This window comes from Taudactylus pleione, unplaced genomic scaffold (genome assembly GCF_031769625.1).
Source record: "Taudactylus pleione unplaced genomic scaffold, aTauple2 ptg000380l, whole genome shotgun sequence".
Classification (NCBI taxonomy): domain Eukaryota; kingdom Metazoa; phylum Chordata; class Amphibia; order Anura; family Myobatrachidae; genus Taudactylus; species Taudactylus pleione.
The window spans coordinates 1,765,768-1,787,386 of NW_028284781.1; the positions used below are offsets into that span (position 1 = coordinate 1,765,768).

General features: G+C 44.4%; 1 protein-coding gene across 1 annotated transcript in view; it reads right to left on the bottom strand.

Moving 5' to 3' along the window:
* Positions 1-21,619, bottom strand: part of PTPRN2 (protein tyrosine phosphatase receptor type N2) — a 1,246,087-nt gene that overhangs the window by 1,027,718 nt on the left and 196,750 nt on the right. Inside the window, exon 2 of the mRNA XM_088445425.1 lies at positions 12,022-12,072. Coding sequence (XP_088301551.1) covers positions 12,022-12,072 — 51 coding nt within the window. The remainder of the gene's footprint in view (positions 1-12,021; positions 12,073-21,619) is intronic.

The window sequence follows — 21,619 nt, forward strand, 5'->3', positions numbered from 1 at the left end:
GGAAAATGCATGATATTGTCCAGATTGGCCTGCATGCATGCCCGATGGACAATATCATTATCGTCCAGCGGGAGCACGCATCGTTGGTCATACACACGGAACAATATAAACGATATATAATTGAACGATATTGTTATCATTCATATCATAACGATATATCGTTCCGTGTGTATGCACCTTTAGAAACACGATATAAGAAAACAGCAGATGGGTTAACTTCAGGGCCAGATTAACAATGGAGTGGATGAGACTACAGCCCCAGGCCTCCACATAAAGACAGGTCCATTATCATGACAGCATGATGGTGCCCAGATAGTCAACAGTGATTCATAAGTATTAAAATTGTTTTTCTTTTTTCCTCAAAATTATGCAATTATTCTACTTTTGCTTATTTATGGGAGACATTGAGATGATAGTGTAGGTGGTTTACATGCTCACACTGCACTGATCACAGCGTTTTACAATAGGCTATTGATAATTTTCAGGCCCAGGCCCATATGGACCTTAATCCAGCCCAGGCTAATTTACCATTTTGTATCTTCAATTGTGCGCATACATGTGTCAGCTTCCCTGCGCATGAATGAGTAGTGGAACTTCAAGTCTGTGGTCTTTTACTTGCACTTATGTGGGAAAAAAAGTAATAATGTTTAATAATTTTAACATTTATTTTGAAATAAAAAATACATTCGAAAAAATGTCCGCATTAAAAAATTAATTATTCATTATATGCTATCGCCGTCATGAGACTATGGGGGGTTGTGATAACCTGTTTTTCTCCGAAAAGTTTTCACCGGTAAAAATTTTTCTTCAAAATTCGTTATCGGGCGGTTTTCGCATATGCAAAAAGTGGTATAGGAATCATCGCAAATTTCTTTTCACCACCTCTGAGCAGGTGATAAATTGTGCAAAGCCCCTATTTTTGGCTAAAAATTTCAGGACTTGGTGCAGAACCACTGGGACACCCTCCTTAATGAGTTTTTGGCAAAAAAAAAATGTTTAATAAGCTTAATTTGGTCGATAATTACATGTCATTCTTGGGGTTGAAAAAATTAAAAAGTGCTGGAAAATCGGTGAGTGGGACAGGTATATGGGGGTAGGACAGGTGTTTTAAATACTGCAGGTGCAAGTGACAGGTGTATTTTTAAAATTTTCTTTAAATTGCCCTATAGTGACACAAAAATATATGTACACCCATTTCAATGTACCCCTAATTTAATTACAGCATTTATTTTGGCCCCAAAAATATTGCTTTCTATAATTTTTTCACTGTTAGAAAATAATTAACATAACAGCTAATTGACACAATTTAATAACCCCAAACCCTTGGCTTGTGGCCACTAACACATATCTGTATCATTACCCTACCAGAGTTTACCCTCTTTTGGGTACACGCTTGCCTACACTAACGGAAGTCACGGGAGGCTCACGATTTTTCAGGTAGCCCCACGCACCCCTGGAAATGTACGCAGATCTCACGCATCCTGCCCACTTCCTAGTGAATTGGGCAGGATGGGGAGAATTGATGGGGAATTTGCGGGTCAGCGAGGAGGGGGCAGGGCTAAACAAAGCAATTTGGGTCATTTAGCCCCACCCCCTCCTCACGGACCTGCCGACTTTTCCTGGAAAGAGGCCTAATTATATCAACAGCCCGGCCCTGCCCCCGAACCGGCCTGCTGTAGCAGCACTCAAGGCAGCTCCCGGAAAGCACTTCTAAAAAGTCAATAAGTATGTCGGGGGTGGTTGACATTTTAACAATGTTGACATTATAATTGTCTAAATTGTGGTGTGCCTAATGCATACATGCCTACCCTCCCGAAATTCGCGGGAGGCTCCCGATTTTTCAGGTAACCCCCTGCACCCCCGGAAGGGTAGGCACTTCTCCTGAATTCTGCTAACTTCCTAGTGAAGTGTGCAGAATGGGGATAATTTCCATGGCGATCGCAGGTCCACGTGTAGGGGGCGTGGCTTAATGACGCAATAATCCGGAAATCGCGTCATTTAGGCATGCCCCCTATTTAATTTTGCACCAATAGCGCCAATTTCCCGCAAAGGGGGTGGTGCTTAATGACACGACCTGTCAGGCCCTTCCCCCGTCGCAACCCACCTGCTTCTCCTTCTCAGGCTCCTCCCAGGGAGTAGAGAATAAAAGTAGACAAGTATGGCCTAATTTCTACATCCCAATGAAAGGTTTAATCTGGTTTAATAAATAGGCCTCTATTTCTTAATCAACATTCAAGTGAGAGGTGAAGCTGTCATTGGCAGGGTTATTACCTACTGCCAGTCCTGATCTACAGTATTATAACAACAAAGTTCAGACCCCCACCGAGCTCTACCTCCAGTTTGCAGGTCTACCTCCAGTCTGCAGGTATACTTTCAAGCAGGGCCGGTTCTATGGTTACGCATGGTACGCGGCCGCGTAAGGCGCCACATGGTGAAGGGCGCCACGGCTGCGACCATGCAGAATTACCGCGGTGCAGACTGTGTCTCTGTGACACAGCTGCACCGCGCGTGTAGCGCTGACCGGACGGTAATGGGAGAGACTTCATAACGTCATGAAGTCTCTCCCATAATGCAAAGCGGCCCTGGAGAATGTTCGGGAGTAGCTGATAGCGGCGGCGGAAGCAGGAGCGGGGGGTTCAGGTAAGTGTTTTTTTTTTTTTTTTTTATTACGTGTGTCTCTACTGGGGGGGGCTACAAGGGGGGATTACTACTGGGGGCACTAGAAGGGAGGATTACTGCTGGGGGCACTTGAAGGGGGGATTACTACTGGGGGCACTAGAAGGGGGGATTACTACTGGGGGCACTAGAAGGGGGGATTACTGCTGGGGGCACTTGAAGGGGGGATTACTACTGGGGGCACTAGAAGGGAGGATTACTACTGGGGGCACTTGAAGGGGGGATTACTACTGGGGGTACTTGAAGGGGGGATTACTACTGGGGGCACTTGAAGGGGGGATTACTACTGGGGGTACTTGAAGGGGGGATTACTACTGGGGGCACTAGAAGGGAGGATTACTACTTGGGGCAGTTGAAGGGGGGATTACTACTGGGGGCCCTTGAAGGGCGGATTACTACTGGGGGCACTTGAAGGGGGGATTACTACTGGTGGCACTTGAAGGGGGGATTACTACTGGGGGCACTAGAAGGGGGGACTACTACTCGGGGCACTTGAAGGGGGGATTACTACTGGTGGCACTAGAAGGGAGGATTACTACTGGGGGCACTAGAAGGGAGGATTACTACTGTGGGCACTTGAAGGGGGATTACTAATGGGGGCACTAGAAGGGAGGATTACTACTGGGGGCACTGCATAGGGGGACTACTACTGGGGGCACTATATAAGCTTACTAATGGGGGCACAAGGGGCACTGCCCAGGGGGGACCACTACCACGGGCAATGCATAGGGGGGGCGCCAAAAAACCTACTCGCTTACCAAAAAATTTGGGCTAGGGCCGGCCCTGCTTTCAAGATCAGGATAAGTCCTTCAAATGAACCCGATTTCTGAGCTTGCAGGATAGTTTATAACAACAGACTAGTAATACAGTATATCAATGCAATAAATCCATATAAAGCTTGTATTACACCAAAACCAATATAATGTTCTGCTTCAGTACATGGTGACTGATGAATATAACTTTAGAAACAAATCATACAGAATACAAATTAGGTCTCGTGTGAAACAAATCTTACACCCTGAAAATATGAAAGCTGTAAAAAATGTTCTGAGAAAAGTTCATTTAATTGGCTATAGAAAAAAAAAACAATGCATTGTTCTGAAAAGTATTTTAGAGCCTTCCTGAAATGAAGAGGATTTGGCCGATACACATTGTCATTTCTTATTTAGCAAAAATTATACACTTGTCTCATCTGTTCCAAGAAAATATATTATACGGGGAGAGAAATAACAGGATTTATGTTCTGGCGTCCGTAGTGGCATCCGTAGTTGCCAGCTACACATAATGGATTACAGATGGCATTTTAAACAACCATATTACAAGAATAATTGTAAAAAGTAGTCATTCATCTAAGTGTAAAGGTGCATACACACACAACGATTTAGTTAATGAACGATTTTAGTAAACGATTTTCTACCTTGAAAAAATTAACTAAAATCGTTTACTAAAGTTGTTCATTTACTATGTTCATTTAAATGTAATGAACGATTTTTATGAACTACAAACGATTTTTGCATATTAACTTAATGAAAATCGTTGAGTTGACAAGTCTGACTGAACTACAAGCTACAAACGTGAACGCGCATGAACAATAGTCGTCCATCGTTTGACTCAGAAAGTGAACGATCTTTTCAAACGATTATCGTTAAACGATATCGTTTAACGATAATCGTTCAAAAAAATCGTTGTGTGTGTATGCACCTTTAGTGATAGAAGGTTGTGTTCGTGCAGAGACCTGCACAGCAAGAGACTTTGAGCGACATCCAATTAGTCCTGAACGTTGTTCGGGCGCTAATTGACCCCTGCAAACGGCAAAAAATGGGGATTTTTTGCCGATTATCCCCGATGTTTTTTTTCACCCTATCCTATTATTTCAGTCGAAATGATAGGATAGTTCTCCCGTTTTTATGGGACTGTCCCGCTGTCCCACCCTCGGGTCGCGCTGTCCCGCGGTGGGGGGGAAGTTGGGGGAAGCATACATCGCTGCTCTGCATAGCAGAGCAGTGTGTATGCTGAGATAGAATAGATGATGTGCGCATGCTCACAGCATCTATTCAGAGTACGGGAGGAAGCCCAGGGGCAGCCCCAGCATCTCGGAGATGCTGGGCATGCCCCTTAGTGATGTAAACGGGGCATGCTGCTAGGCCACGCCCCCTTTACGTGTTGGCCAATCCCCATTTCTGGAACGCGCGCGCCTTAGGCGCGCGGATGTCCCGACTAGGGATTCTCAAATGTTGGGAGGTATGGCTTGTGTTCGCCTGGTTGGCAGATATGCCACTGTTCACAGGCTGAATCATAGCCCTGACCTGGCACTCTGCTTGACAGGCAGCATGGGCAGAGACAATCGAGCATCCCCATGGGCAGGGTCAGCAGGTGTGCCACTGGTGCCTATGAAACATCATCATAGTCCTGCTGGCTGCCGGGCAAGTGCACCCCCAGGGGGATTTATGTATCAAGCAGTGGAAAGCGTGGAGAAGCGGACCAGTGGAGAAGTTGCCAATAGCAAACAATCAGCTTGAACCTATTATATTATAGACTGTACTTGACAAATGTTACTTCAAAGCTGATTGGTTGCTATAGGCAACTTCTCCATTGGTCCGCTTCTCCATGTTTTTCACTGCTTAATAGGAATTGACCATCGACCATCGATGAGTCAAAATCATTGATCTTATGGCTGATGCTTTTGACATCGATAGGGGAGAACCAGATGGTTTCCCTCCTTCGATGTCTAAACATAACCGAATGTTTATTTCTTTTTTTACAAAGAGCCGACACAGAACATAGCTCCGCCCCTCCCCCCCTGCACCAGTGAAGACCTGCCCAGAGGTTCTGATTGGCCTGCAGGCCAGTCAGTTAAAAAACAGGGATGACCATCGGTTGGTGAAACCATTGATGGTCATCCATAGAATAGTTTGTTACCATTGATGGCTACTTGATATTTTGCCATCGATGGTTACACCACCGGTGGCCATCCCTACTGCTTGATATATAAAGCTCAGTCTCCCAGCCGGCAGCTGCAGCAGTGACCTTTTTTTCTTTTCTTTTTTTTTTGGGGGGGGGGGGGGAACTTTTTTAGCAAACAAGCAAAATTACAAAAAAAACACATCTTGCTTCTCCAGTGAGCTAATAACAGCAGCAAGAGCCTACCCTCCAACATGACCCGTTCCATTAGGTACAAAACACTCTGCTCCTGGACTTACCACCTAATGTATGATTGCAGTCACCTGTGTTGAACTAGGTAATTGATGATACAGGTGTTTCAGCACAGGTGTATGCAATCATAAATTAATAGGGAAGTACAGGAGCAGAGCATTTTGTACCTAATGGAACGGGTCATGTTGGAGGGTCTGCAAGAGGAGGAGAAGCTGACACTGGATAAGACACCCAACGGTAGTGACATCTCTTCTTAGTAACACCTGGGACCCAGGTGCAGCGCGATATTGCAGCCTGCAATTAGCACTGGCAGGCTGCAGACATAAAAAATCCCTCTGGTACTGTACATACTGAGAAGCTGTATGTACAGGGATTTTTGCTGTCTTTACCGTTTGTACCCCTTTTCTCCCATTAGTACATAGACCCCATAGTCAGAGTCAATCCCAAGAGGCGATGTTAGACAGACCCAATAGGTGGTGGTAGACACGCCCAAGAGGCGATGTTAGACAGACCCAATAGGTGGTGGTAGACACGCCCAAGAGGTGATATTAGACAGACCCAATAGGTGGTGCTAGACACGCCCAGGAGGCGGTGTTAGACAGATCCAATAGGTGGTGGTAGACACGCCCAAGAGGCGGTGTTAGACAGACCCAATAGGTGGTGGTAGACACGTCCCTCCGCCAGTGATGTCAGTGGGAGAGCTTCCAGCTCTATTAGAGCCAGAAGCTCTCTGGAGCTAGCGTCCGTCTCTGAATCAGGGCCAGAGCTCTGGAGAAAAGTGATGTCCCAAAACAGTCTACTGTACATGTTTGACTCGCTGAAATGCTGCAAAAAATGTATTGAATGTTCAGATCCTGTGAGGTCATCTGATTCTGAATAAAACATCAGTCTCATTACTTTTCAATCAGCCCTTGTAGCAATGTTTCACAGTATTAATATAATAAGTTGATTTAATTTTTTTTTTTCATTAAAACATTAATGGAAAAAGAACTGGTTTACACAAACAAATAAAAACGTGTTTTTTTACAGCTCTGGGGCAATATTACAGATAATTGTTTAAATAACCAAAAAAAGAACAGCGCTGAAGGGATATCTGATAATCCCTTAATAATAATTGTGTACAACTGCGGGTGTATTTGCATGCAAAATGCTACGTTACAGTGTTACAGCCGCTGACAAGGTAACGTAGCGTTTGGCATGCAGATACACCTGCACTCGCTCACGGAACATAGGCATGCTACATATTTAATCAGCAGAAGCTGCTTGTGCTATCTATTCTCATCGCTGTGTGAATAAGACGCATTCGAAGGTAACAAGTCGCACAAAAAGACGCTCAGCGCTACCGAGTCACAGCACGGCATGGCTCAACTAGAACGGCTGTTTAGCGCGCAAGGAGGCTAGATGTATGAGGACACATCTGTAGCATCCAATCAGAATCTAGCTATTATCTTCTAGAAGGTGCAAGTTAAATGTAAAATAGAAACTGATTGGTTGCAACATCTCCACTTCTAAAAACTCTCACTTTAGTGAATTTTCCCCTAAGTCTCAGAGATAGTAGCTTGACCAATCATATCATGCCATGATGGTTGCATAGACACAAATGTATTTTAGAAAGAATATAAAGCTATTAGTATGCTGTTATTGGTAGTTCTTCATTCAACCACCTTGTATGATGACCTCATGCTGATATAATTGCTTGTTGTACTCTGTTGCTGCTGCAGAGCCTTGGGAGGCATAATGCTATCTAGTAGAATTCATTCAAGTTTCAAGTCAATATATATTTAAATACAGTTTAAATCCAACAGTGTGAATTTATGTAGCTTCAGAAATAAGACTTTCATTTTTCAGAGATTAACAACCTGATTCACAGTTAGACCATACTTACCTACTTTGTAGATATGCTTTCCGGGAGCAGCCTTGACTAGGGATGGCCATCGACCATCGATGATTCATAATCATCTATGGTTTATAGCCGATGTTGAATGTTTTTCCCATCGATGGGGGAGAACCAGATGCAGTGGCGTCCCTCCCCACGGAGTCGCCAGTGCGACGTCGAAAAAGGGCGTGGCCACATGAACATGGGTGTGGTCTTGTGGGAAGGGTAAGTGGCCTCACTGGCAAACCCCCGTGGTCCCGTTGTTACTGAGGGGCAGGGGGGGCTGCCGGAGGTGCGGACTGACCTGTGTGCAGCACCCGACTCCTGTCACTGAGGGGGAGTCTACACTTTGGTGTCACCAATCGGCGGGTGACACCCGGTTGCGGCCCGCACCCCCGCACTTCCCTTGTGACGCCACTGACCAGATGGTCTCCCTCCATCGAAAGAAGAACATAACTGAACAGTTGTTGGTTTTTTTTTCAAGGTTCCGGGACACTGAGCATAGCTCCGCCCCCTTGACACCCACGAAGCCACGCCCCCAGTTCTTACTGGCCAGTCAGTCATGGAAAAGGGATGACCATTGGTTGGTGAAGCCATCGATGGTCATCCATTGTATAGTTCAGTGGTTCCCAAATTGTGTTCCGTGGCACCCTGGAGTGCCTCGGGACACTTGCAGGGGTGCCTCAGGTTGGTGGTCCAGCACCAAATCTAATTATTTATGGTCAATGTAATGTAAATATGTGGACAAACAGAAGCGCAAACCTGTCCACCACTAAGGATGACAGGTACAATTTACTTCACTTTACTACATTTTTTTCTGAATTTCTCAATGACAAACTTTTGGCTTAGAGGTGCCTTGAAAACAATGCTGATACTGTAGGGCGCCGTGATTCAAAAAAGTTTGGGAACAACTATTTTGCCATTGATGGTAACCATACAGATGGCCATCCCTAGTCTGGACATCTGCTCCTGCAGGCTGGTTCGGGGGTTGGGGCCGGACTGGTTATGTAACTAGGCCCTGCCCCTTCCCCCCTGAAAAAGATTGCGATTCGTGTGTGCGCGGGGAGGGGGTGTGGCTAAATGACGCAAATTTAGCCGTTTAGCCTCGCCCACTCATCTCGCAGACCCGCAAATTCCCCATTAAATCTCATCCTGCCCGCTTCACTAGGAAGTGGGCAGGATGTGGGAGATCTGCCTACACTTCCGGGGGTGCAGGGAGCTACCTGAAAAATCGGGCGCCTCCCGCGACTTCCGGGAGTATAGGCAAGTATGAGTTAGGCCCAAGTGTATTTGTGCAATGTTATGTGTCACACAAAACTTGTTACACTGCAGTATTTTAAGATGTGTGTCTCCTTGTATTTTGACAGGCCGTTCTTTGTCGTTAACATGCAAGTGGAAGGGCATGGACCAGAACCTTAGCCAAGCCCTATGATATACATTAGTATTTTAGGTTATATATAAATTTAAATGACTTACAAAGTGTAAATTCAAGTGCAAAGTATGTGCCTTGCAACTGGATATATGCACTACATGCATCATTAAACTATGGGACACTAATGTATTTGCTAGTACAACCGCTGTCTAAACAGCTGTTTTGGAAATATGCAAATGCTAATCCCAGTCTTCCCCTTGTGCACTAGTGTACGACGGAGAGTACAAGCGATGAGACGCCCACTTTTAGGCTCCGTGGACTTTGCAAATGTGATGGTGATTGTAAGCACTTTACCATCGGAGCTATTCATCTCAAACACTTCCAAATATGGCCTCTGAGGCTGTGGATGTGTGATTGAAGATACACCCGGACACTCCCACAACATGCCCATAAGACGCCCCCTTTTTTTTCTGCAAATACTTTAGCTCACCTCGCAGTCACCACCTATGGATCGCAGACACTGGGCCTGATTCCAAGATTTATGTTAATGCAGCTGCGATCTCTTACAGAGCACAATAGCGAAAATATGCTCCAAAAGTTTCCCTGAGCACAGGGACGCCCAATGCTGCCTTCTCATATCTGTCCGACGATGTGCAACAGGCAACAGCTAAACATCGGTAACATTGAGGTACATGACCTGCCTCAAACACTGCAGCTCCCTGACATGCTGAGAGCTCTTATGCTGCAAAGAAGATCGCAATGACTAATTTATGCACGCCCATGAAACGGCGTTTAAACATTCAGACACGCCTGCGTTTTTCTAACCCCCCCGTTACCTCCCCCAAATGCTGACTACATGTCACTCACTTTGCGAGTGGATCCTCCGTGCGGGCGTAGTTGCGATACAATCGCAGCGCTTGCACAGTGCAGCATTCATACTTGCGCAATGGCTAACAATCGCTTGATCTGCATAAATATTAGCATTGTTAAATCTCTGAATCAGGCCCACTGTCTCTAATCATAGCGATGCCACATGCATACGCCATCGCACACCTCGGTTTGCTAGACTTTAATACATATGCATTAGCAAACATTCGCTCAGCTGTGTAAACATCAACACTGCTTCCATCTCTGAACCAGTCCCTATATTTAAGGTTACACGTTTCATTTCATAATAAGCATATTACTCAAATTACAGATGTGAAAATGAAAATCAAGAGTGCAAACTCATATTTGCATATATGCAAAGAGGGCATCTTTTACATCTAACCCAATATAACCTACTAGAAGCAGTGACTTTGTTGCTACTCCAAGGGGTAAAATTACAAAGTGGCGGTTTTGACATCTCAGCAGTAATACGTCCCCCGATTTACTAAACTCGAGGCCGCCTCTAGTTCACACTTTAGAACAGAAAACGCTGTCTTGCTGTTTTCCCAGTAAAACTATACAAAACCCAGATTTACTAAACTGGGTTTAGAACTAGCTGTAAAGCTGCCGCAATTCTGTTGACAAACCCGCCCCAAAAAATGACCTGTATCTGGCAGGCGAGTTTACTCTGACCAATCAGGCTTAGGGCTGTTTTTTTATTTGCCAAATTTATAAATTATATAAACTGTGGGATAGGGGCTCAGAAACTAATAGGGATCAATGATGGGTTCTCTTTAATAAAATATTTTGTAGTTATAACCCACCATCACTCTGCAGCGATGCCTATCGGTTTGCAAACTCCTGCAAGCCTACATGAAACAACATACAAATAATGTATCTATTTTATTATATGCTAAAAGCTGGAAGCATGAAGAAAATACTCACACATTGAATCAGATTAGGCCAGAGGTTCCCAAAGTCTGCCATTACAGTCCACATTTTAGGGATATCCAAGCTTGAGTCCAGATGGTTAAATCAAATGGATTGAGATACTAATTAAGTCACCTGTGCTCAAGCATGGATATCCCTAAAACGTGGACTGCTACTCAGGTCAGCTGATTGCCAGGCTGATGCTCTGTGATGCCAGTCAGCTGCTCTGTGCTGTAAACTGAGATGCTGGTTTACAGCACAGAGCAGATGACCGTGGTCACAGAACAGGAGACCTGAGATCAGCTGACTGGATCATGGAGGTCCCAACCAAAAGTATCAGCCTGGCGCTAATAGAGCTAAAATTAAATGATATACCCCATCTGCAAACACCTATGGGTCTGTGTAAACCCAATTAAAAATCACCTTCTGATTATCACAAACAAAAACTACAATTGCGCTAATTAATATTGTAATTAATCATAAGCAAATACTTAGCATGGCGAAAATAAATTCAAGACACCACATAAATGTATCTGATATAAATTTGGATCACGGAGGAGCTCATCAGATCAACGGTCTCTGGGTGCCCGTAATGTTTTTTTATACAGTATATTTATATAGTACAGTGTATATATTCAAATATTGTTTTATGCACTATAGTCAGCCTGTGGTCTATTTAGACACACAAGGCTGATAACAAGCTCCGGCTCCCGGCTCTGCTCTACCTGTCAGAGCAGAACAGGAGTCTGTGAACCTAGGGAAAGCTCATTTTCCAACACTTTACATTTTTTTACCGCAAAAATGACATGTCATTATTGGCCAAATTAAGCTAATTAAAAAACTATTGTTGCCTAATATGTCATTAGGGGGTGTCCAAGGGGTTCTGAACCAAGTATCCACATTTTTAAGCAATAATAGGGATTTTGCGCAACTTTTCTCCTGCTCTGAGACGGTGAAAACAGTCGGTTTTCGTCTATGGAGAATTCGCTTTTGCGAAAACTTTGACAATAGGATTGCTCAGTAAGCATTTTTGTGTGAAAAGTTTGGCTTTTTGTGGCTAATTGAATCCGGCCCATAAAGGCTCCATGTTAAATCAGACACATTCTTAGACAGAAAGACAAGTTGGGAAACATTCGTATGGACTTACCATTCAAGCACATCTCAAAATGCTTGCAGAGGTCATCTTCAAATAAGCAACCTAAAGAAGAGAAACAACTTTTAGTATATTTGTGAATAAGGTAACAGCATGCATTTTCACATTTATTTATATAAAATGTGTTAATATACAGTATTATCTTAAAATTGCAAGTGCAATACATATTTATAGATTCTTACAAAAAAAGGTGTTGAGGTGAAGTCACCAGATGAGTAGACCTATATCTTGTACACTGATTTCGATGCGTTTCGCTCCTGTCCAGGTCTTGATAAAGCTCCTGGATAGGAGCGAAACGCGTTGAAAGGGTTAATACCAGTCATTGCTGCCTAACTACACGCTGTACTTGTGCCTACTTTGTTACCGCTGCCACCTGCTGCTCACGGGACTCCGCTGTTTGGATTGAACTCTGCACTTACTCGTTACAACAGCAGCACAGCGGGGAGAGGCCCATTGCAGTGAGATACATACACCGTACATAGCGGCTACTTCTATAGAATTGTACGCCACGGCCTCCGCTTGTACTGGTGGACCGGCATTTACAAGTGCCGCACCGTCGCTGCAAGAGTCTACGTCTCCCTACCAAAACCCGGCTAGTGCCTGCCATAGCCTCCAGGCACGCCAAGATTACTGGGAGACCAAACACTCACAAGCCTGCCGGTGAGCATACTCTATATAATACTTATTGCTCGTCCCTATAAGGAACTTATATCTAGTGGAGATATTACACTCCTGAAAACAGCTCTTATGAGACTGTGACTTTGTATCATATTTATGTTTTAACAGTTCAAGCCCGCAACATAGATATTTAAAGAGCAGCAATCAGTACTGGATACTTAGGGGTAAATTTACTAAGATTCGAGATGGTCCCGATTTTCAAAGTGATTTATCTCGCTGGAATTCGCCAAAATTCCGCTGATTTAATCTCTTTTCTTTTACCAAATTTATCAACAGGCCATTTGAGGCTAAACGAGTTTGCTGATGGTGAAGCAGAATGAGATATCTCTCCCAAGTAACTCGCTTTGCAGGAGATTACTCACCCGAGATTGCAATGTTTTTTCTCTGCAAATCTCTGCCGAGCTATCAGCCAGCACATATCAGTGAGATATGTGCTTGCTGCTTGTTTGTTTTCCCCTGTAAAAATTAGAAAAATGTCTAAAAAATAAATTACGTGAGGTCCCCCCCCAAAACACTAACCAGCCTCGGGCTTGCCAGCCTGTCCAGGTTCTTAACATTACAGGAAAAAAAATGTGTAGGGATCCCCTGTAATGAAAGAACCAGCACAAGGCAGCAGGGTCAGAGTTGGTTTTAAATATACGGAGTAAAAAAATGACGTGAGTTCCACCGCATATTTAAAACCAGTCCTGGACCCTTTCTAACGGGGGACTGATGACACAGCCAGGGGTGCCCTTTCACCGGGCCCCCCAGCCGCAGCATCAGCCCTGACCGTTAGTCAGCCCAGGCCAAGGATCCCTGGGGAGTTGGTGACCCCCAATAAAGGGGTCACCCTCTCCAGGGCACCCTTGGCCTAGGCTGACAGCCCGTGGCTATCCCCGCCACCCCTGGGTGGTGGGTGGCGGGGTTGGCTGTGTTAGGTGTAGTGTAAAAAATAGATTTTTCAACATTGTCTTTACAGTGGAACTACAGGTCCCAGCAAGCCTCCCTCGCATGCTGGTACTTGGAGAACTACAACTACAGGTGAACTACAGGTACCAGTGGGCCCTTAATGCCCCGCATGCTGGTACTTGTGGTTCTCCAAGTACCAGCATGCGGGGGAGGCTTGCTGGGACCTGTAGTTCCACTGTAAAGACAATGATGAAAAATCTATTTTTTACACTAAACCTAACACAATCAACCCGCCATCCACCACCCAGGGATGGCGGGGATAGCCCCGGGCTATCAGCCTAGGCCAGGGGTGCCATGGAGAGGGTGACCCCTTTATTGGGGGGGTCACCAACTCCCCAGGGATCCTTGGCCTGGGCTGACTAATGGTCAGGGCTGATGCTGCGGCTGGGGGGCCCGGTGAAAGGACACCCCTGGCTTTGGCATAAGTCCCCCGTTAGAAAGGGTCCAGGGCTGGTTTTAAATATGAAAAGGAACTCATGTCAATTTTTTTCTCCGTATATTTCAAACCAGCTCTGTCCCTGCTGCCTTGTGCTGGTTCTTACATTACAGGGGATCCCTACACATTTTTTTCCCTGTAATGTTAAGAACCTGGACAGGCTGGCAAGCCCGAGGCTGGTTAGTGTTTTTGGGGGGGACCTTACGTCTTTTTTTTACAAATTATACCTATTTTTACAAGTTACAGAAAGAAACATACACAAATCACAATGGTTTGTGTATGTTTCTGACCATCTCGCAGCTCAGGGGGTTGAGAGTTTGAAAAGTAATTTTGACAGAGAGTTTGCTCCAATCTCTCCTGAGCTTGTCATCCCAATTTTTGGTAAATTTGAGAGATGTATGTTTTAGGTGAAAAGTACTTCCGATTTGGCCCGATGGTAATAAGATTCGAGATTGCTATCTCACCCGAGTTTTACGAGTGAGATCAGAGAAATCTCTCTCTAACTCACCTGACTTTGGGCCTGATTCAGACCCACTCGCGAGCGGCTGTCCGCTTGCAAGTGGGTCGATGTTCTGGACTGAGCATTCGCACGACAGAGGGAGCTCCGTCGTGCGCATGCGCCAGACGTGACGAGCGAAGGAAAGTCCTTCGCTCATTGTGTCCGATCAAAGGGAGCGTGCTGTCAATGTTGATTGACAGCACGCCCCCTTTGGTAGGCGTGCCGGGGGCGTGCCTCCCTGACGGGGGCGTTCCCACGGGAACGCCTCCCGTCAAAAGCCGGCCCACTGACATCACTAGTGATGTCAGTGGGAGTGATTTTGGCTCTGATAGAGCCAAAATCACTCCGGAGCTTGCGGTTGAAAACCTCAACCGCAGGCTCCGGCTCGCAATTTCGATGGTCGCGATGGTCTCGACCATCGCGGCCATCAAAATGCACGCTCGTATAGCCTGTGGGTGGTGACCCACAGCTATACGAGCGTCCAGAAGGACGCTCCATTTTCATGGAGGCCGGCCCTCATTCAGAGCGTGCGCTCTGCTCAGAGCGTACGGCTCTGAATGAGGGCCTTTGCCTTTAGTAAATTTGCAAGCAGGGAAAAAAATCAATAAATCACCCGAGATGGTCATCTCGACCTATCTCGATTCTTAGTAAATTTACCCCTTAGTGTCAAATACTAACACTTTGCAAAGTGATACTTTATATTAATTTTATGTGTAATATATGTGAATTGTGTTTGTGTTATAATAAATGTTTTATGGTTAAGAAAAGCCTGGTCAAGTTATCAATGAAAAATATGTAAATTTTTATATATTTATATTAATACCAGCACTAGAGCAGTCCTTTTTGTACTAAGTGTTTCTTTTGATGTTTGCCAGTGTAGTGACTGGCATACGGACTAGCAGCTTGTTGGTGTTAAGGCGCGTATCCACTAAATGATAAAGTGGACGATTTGAACGATAACGATATCGTCATCGTCCGCAATATCGTGCAGTGTGTATGCCGTCAATGACCAGTGATGCGCACTCCCACTGGTCGTTGACGATCTCTTTCATCACCCGTACTTGCAGGGCAACCTGATGATATCTTCAGGTTCTGCAAGTTCTGCAAGTACGGGGATGAAGGAGGGTGCCGGCACTGAATGATATCGTTAATGGTATCGTTCAGTGTGGATGCTCAATAACGTTAACGACATTGAGCCCGGCATTACAGGGCAAACTCTAGACGATATCACTCATCGTCTAATGGATACGCGCCTTTATATTAAAATGTATTAATTAACCAATATTTTACCTGCCAAGCCAGGATAATTAGCTATCAGTGACTTCACTGAATAGCTAAAACCTATTTCCTGCATGCATAGTTCAGTGTATACAGAGATCCAGCTGAAGCACCAACTATAGGGTTGGTACAAATGCGACCTGATAGTGATGAGGGTAACTTTAACAAGCAGAACTTCTTTACCAAGAAGTTCATCATCTATTTCCAAGCACACAACGTTGCTGACTTGCATCCAACTTACAGTCTCTAATCCAACAATGGGCCTGATTCAGATTTAGGAATAGAGTAAGAGCAACTACTGTAACTGTACATCTTGGTAAAACCATGCTGCAATGCAAGTGGGCAGAATTAAAATGTGCAGAAAGTTAGATTTAGGAAGGGTGTGTCATTGCAGTTTAAAAATAAAGCTGGCCAGCATTTGTGGAATACATGCCACATCTCCCGGAAGTCGATGGAAACTACCGATTTTTCGGGTAACCCCCTGCATCCCTGGTAGAGTAGACACTTCTCCCGCATTCCTGCCCACTTCCTAGTGAAGTGGGCAGAATGGGGAGAATTTCCATGGCGATCTGGGGTTTTCTGAGTAGGGGGAGGGGCTTAATTACGCAATTCTACAAGAATCACACTATTTAGCCCCGCCCCAATTTAAGTATCGGCGAATCGCGGCAATTTACCATGAGAGGACGGGGCTTAATGACACACTACTTCCCCGAGCTTCTCCCGGGGAGGAAAAAAATGTAGGCAAGTATGATTTGTGGGCTACATGCAAAAGCAGCCAGTATTTACCCTGCATGCAATTTTTTTTTATGTATTTGCACTCCTTGCATGTCCATGTAATGCCCTTCAGAAGTATCTCCATGCAATTCCATTGGGACGCTTCATGTGTAGTGCGTATCATATCAGATGAATGCACAGGCCTAGTATTACTAATCACAAAGTAATCCTGACATTTTTGCCATATTAAACTATATTGTTGTAAACAAAAAAGAAGCAATGAATATTGGTAAAAGTAAAAGAGCTTTATTGATGCTACACAGCTACCGGGGCAGTACCACTGAACATAGTCCTCATTTAATATTATTATTTTAATACTTATTTCAGTTAATAAATACAGTATAAAGTGCAGGATATCTAATTGCATGTGTGACAGAAGCACTTGGGGAAGTTGTCAATCGCAGTGAGCAGGCGTGGCGGAGGCATGCCGGCGTCAGGGACTACATCGGAACACAGCTCCACTGACACCGGCAGCCAAATACCATCGGACATTCTGAAAAACCATAGGCGCACCTCGGCGGATTAGAGCTGCACCTTTGGCATAAATTCGCAGTAGCAGCTGTGACAGAAGTCATACCTCCCAACATCGGTGATTCAGCGTGGCCTATCTGTAAAGGGGGCATGATCTTACAGACCGCCCCACGTTATATCACTCAGGGAGCGAGCCCAGCACAACCGGGGTTGCTGGGCTGCCCCCAAGCTCTCCCCTGGCAGTGAAGAGATGCCATGCGCAGTGCTCTCTCCCAACTCCCTCACCACCACGCAGGACATTGCATCCCGCGTGTGGGACAGCGGGACTGTCCCGCCAAGAGCTGGACAGTTGGGAGGTATGCAGAAGTTGCAACTGCTACTGCTTAACGTCCACCACTGAATCAGGCCCAAAGTCTTAGAAATCGTAACCTATAATTGTAACCTTTTCCATCCTGTTGACCCAGTGGCTTCACAAGGGTGGTGCCAACTGCACCCGGGTGTCACCCGCCGAGGCGGGTCACTGTAGCATTATATGCAGCACTCAGCCCCTGACACAGTGAGGGAGCCGGCATTGCAAAACAAACTGGTACCCGGGGGCAGTCCGCATCTCAAGCACCCCTGGAGTGACATAAACGGTAGTTCGGGCAGTTATACCACGCCTAACCCACGAGGCCATGCCCCCTTTTTTGCCGGCACACGCCAAAGCCACGCGCACTACAAGGCATACCACCCCTACCCGCTCCAGGTGTCAGAATAAGTAGGACACCAGTGTGTGGAGCATCAACAAATCTTTTTAATGAGGTCCACAGATATCTCCTTTGATAGAGAAATGGGTTCACAAAACTGAAGACCACCTGGTTGTGAGTACTCCAGTTTACTTAACTAGAGCAGGACCACCAAAAATCACATCTATTTGATACTATTGACTCTAATTATCTCATTAACTGAACGGATTATCTCTGAGTTTCCAATACTTAATCCAACAATTAAATTTAATGTTGGATCATATTGAGCAATAATGAATGAATGATAACTGAAATGGCAGTTGGGTGTAGTAAGATACAGTAAATAGGAATCCTCCATCTATGATTAATTGTTGCTCCCTGTAACCAGGTTTGGGGCAGAATGTTGCTCAGAATGACTGCAGAAGAACCTGCTTGCAGGAATACTCATCTCACCGTCACTCAAAACTACCGTACATCACCAATACATATACCAGGATTGCATTGCTCTTGAGATCTCCCTAGAAGTGGTTTCCATACATATAATAAACAAGTTCCCATTCGCAAGTCTATGAATTAGCCTACAGAAAACTACTTTTTTACAATCAAATACACCGTATTCTCCATTGTTAGGCTGTAATCCATTTTTCCTTACCACATAAAAGATGTATTTCCAACGGCTTAATAATACTGAATGTGAAGCAACAGAACAGACAAGCCCCTCTTATTATAGAGGTCAGGCTACTTGTCTGGCATAAAATTATTAGGAGCCATATGACAAGGAAAACTGCTGTAATTTCCGTGGTTTGTTCTAACTTGCTTTAAATGCATGAAACCATTTTGCAAATTAAATCTGTAAGTGAATAGTTAATTAAAACTTGAAGGCAGCTGGGGTTACACAAAGCAATCACTGTTTGACCTGCAACACAGGAAAAAATGTAATAAAAAAAAGACAAAAAAAGATTCTGACTCTTAGGGGTCTAGTTTCTCTCAATTAAGAAAAATGCCACCAGAGTTGTAACTAGAGGTGTGCTTGTGGTGCCACCAGCAAGGGTGCAAGGCCGAGAGGGCTGCACCGTCACAGCTACGTTGGCATCTGTATTTGTAAGGACACCCCACAGCCTGGAGCCTTGCTCAACTTCCTATTCTTGTTCCTCTCTTTGTGACATCATAATCTCACATATGCGGGAGAGGGGTGTAGAGGCCGACCCATGGTGCATTAAGTGCCATGCTACCCACTGCCATGCACTGGTTTTACACCAGTGATGACCTATTTTGTGCCACTTATCACTGTCTCCATAGACTTTTATGGGTACATAAGCCTGAAGCTGGCCACACATCTAAAGATTATCTGTCCAACCAGCCAACTAGTTGATTGGTTGGAATGAAAATCTGGTAAGGTATGAAAGCAAAATGACAATCAGCAATTTGCTCCCAAACGCCGGAAAAATGGACAAAAACTGTTGTTTGAACAAATTGTTTAGATCAAACATTTAACAAACTTGTCTGACCATCAATTTCATCTGTTTTCTGGCATTTAGGAGCAAACTGCTGATCATCAGTTTCTCCCATACGTTACCAGATTTTCATTCCAAGCAATCAACTAGTTGGCTGGTTGGACAGATAATCTTTAGATGTGTGGCCAGCTTAAGTGTATTTATCTATTTGCCAATAGCTAGTGCTATCTCAGGATGGCGTTAGCCATACCTAGCAGTAGAGGTGAAGCAAAACTGGATATGCCTAGCTGGATCCCCCAGAGTCAAACCCCTAAATGCATGGCCAAATTCCTGAAACCCTTCCCTTAGGGTTTACCAAGAGGAGACTCATATTGGTAAATGTTGGTGCAATTGCATTATTTATCTCTGCAAACCACTAATGATAAATAAAGACCTTATTGTACTCAAAATGCATACCCTGTACTACTCTCTTGACAGAATATACTATTGTGCTTTGGCCAAGATTCATCCTTTATTTAAACATATCTGTTAACGTTCTTCATTGTTTGAGGAAAGAGTAAAGCTGGCCACACATATAAAGATTATCTGTCCAACCAGCCAACTAGTTGATTGGTTGGAATGAAAATCTGGTAAGGAATACAATCAGCAATTTGCTCCCAAACACTGGAAAATGGACAAAAACTGTTGTTTGAACAAATAGTTTAGATCAAACATTTAACAAACTTGTCTGAACGACCTTTTTCATCTGTTTTCTGGCATTTATGAGCAAATTGCTGATCATCATTTACTCCCATTCCTTACCAGATTTTCATTCCAACTAATCAACAAGTTGGCTGGTTGGATGTAAGTTGGTCTAGTGTGTGGCCAGCTTAAGAGTAACTAAGTGATATAGTGAATGTAGACTGTGTACTTTTATAGCCTTTCTCCTGTCATATTTACACATGAAGGTGATTTATTAACCTATTTAGGCAGTTTGCCAATCATCAATGCCTGTGTAAGTGTATTCCTTCTAGGACTGACTTATTGATATAGCCTGTTGGGGTGGTGGTCACGATAGCTGTCAAGCGGAATGTGTAAGTGACTGTTAAGGCAGGGATGATGGAGGGTGTCTGCACTGAACGACATATCATTCAGTGTAGGCACTGCATGGGAAGAGGAACGACTGTACGATTACAATGTTGTAATCGTACTGTCGTTCCCTTATCTGCTAGTGGATACGCACCTTATAGCAATTCAAATGTTCTGCATGCCCCCTGCTGGACGTCTATACGAATAGGCGTCCAACGAAGGAATCCAACTGTTCCTCCGTTTGGGCACACGTTAGTATTTAACGCGGATAAAAGCACTGGGTTTAGCCGCACTTAGGGCCATATTCAATTTGGGAGTGAAAAGCCCGTGCTGGACTTTTCGCTCCACATCGGAGGTTTTGCAGGGATAAAGTATCGGGTGCACGCCCGCTTTATTCTCATGCTCAATTAGAAAGCAGCGAAAACAGGAGCCGGTGGAAAGGTAAGTATTGGGAAAAATAGGGAATTTTCGGGAATTCATCCTAGGACACCCCTTATGATGTGCTAACATGGGGGATCACTATGGGTACCCCCGATTTCCCTGCAGAAGGTAATTAGGGTTTTTAAATAGCCGTGGCAGGTGTTTTTCCCGACTTTGAAGAAGTGATGAAGAATAGCACTTAGGTTTTTTTGGGGGCAAAAAATAACTATGCACATCAAATTTACATGAAAATGGGTGCAAGTATATTTTAAAGTCCCTAAAGTGCATTTTGAAAATTCTTCAAAAATGCACCTGCACCTACCACCCGCATTCTTTAAAACACCTGCCGCATACTTGGGAACCCCCCCTGAATTAATGTCTTTATTTAAAAACTTGTTCCCCATATTTTTCTTATTTTAACTCCAAATTTAAAATAATTTTTTTGAGGTGTCCCTATTTTTTTTTTGACAGTTCATTTTTAGGGGCTATTACCAGGGGTGCAGGCTATTTTTCTGCACTTTTTTTCGCCATGTAAAACATGGTGAAAACTTATCCCCGTTTTTTTTCTAAGACTTTTCGCACCGGCGAAAAGTCTTTGAAATTGAATTCGGGGATAATTCAAACATGTGAAAATGACGTCATCGGCAATAAATTATCACCGATTCTCACTTTTCGCAGCCTAATTGAATATGGCCCATAGTTTCTGAGTACTGCTACTTGTCGTACTACAAGACTTAGCTAGATGTTTGGCTTGGGACTAATATATGATCTTCACTCATGTTATATCTAATCATTCTTTTAAGTCATATTTTTATGTGATGTTTGGAATAGCAGATGCAAA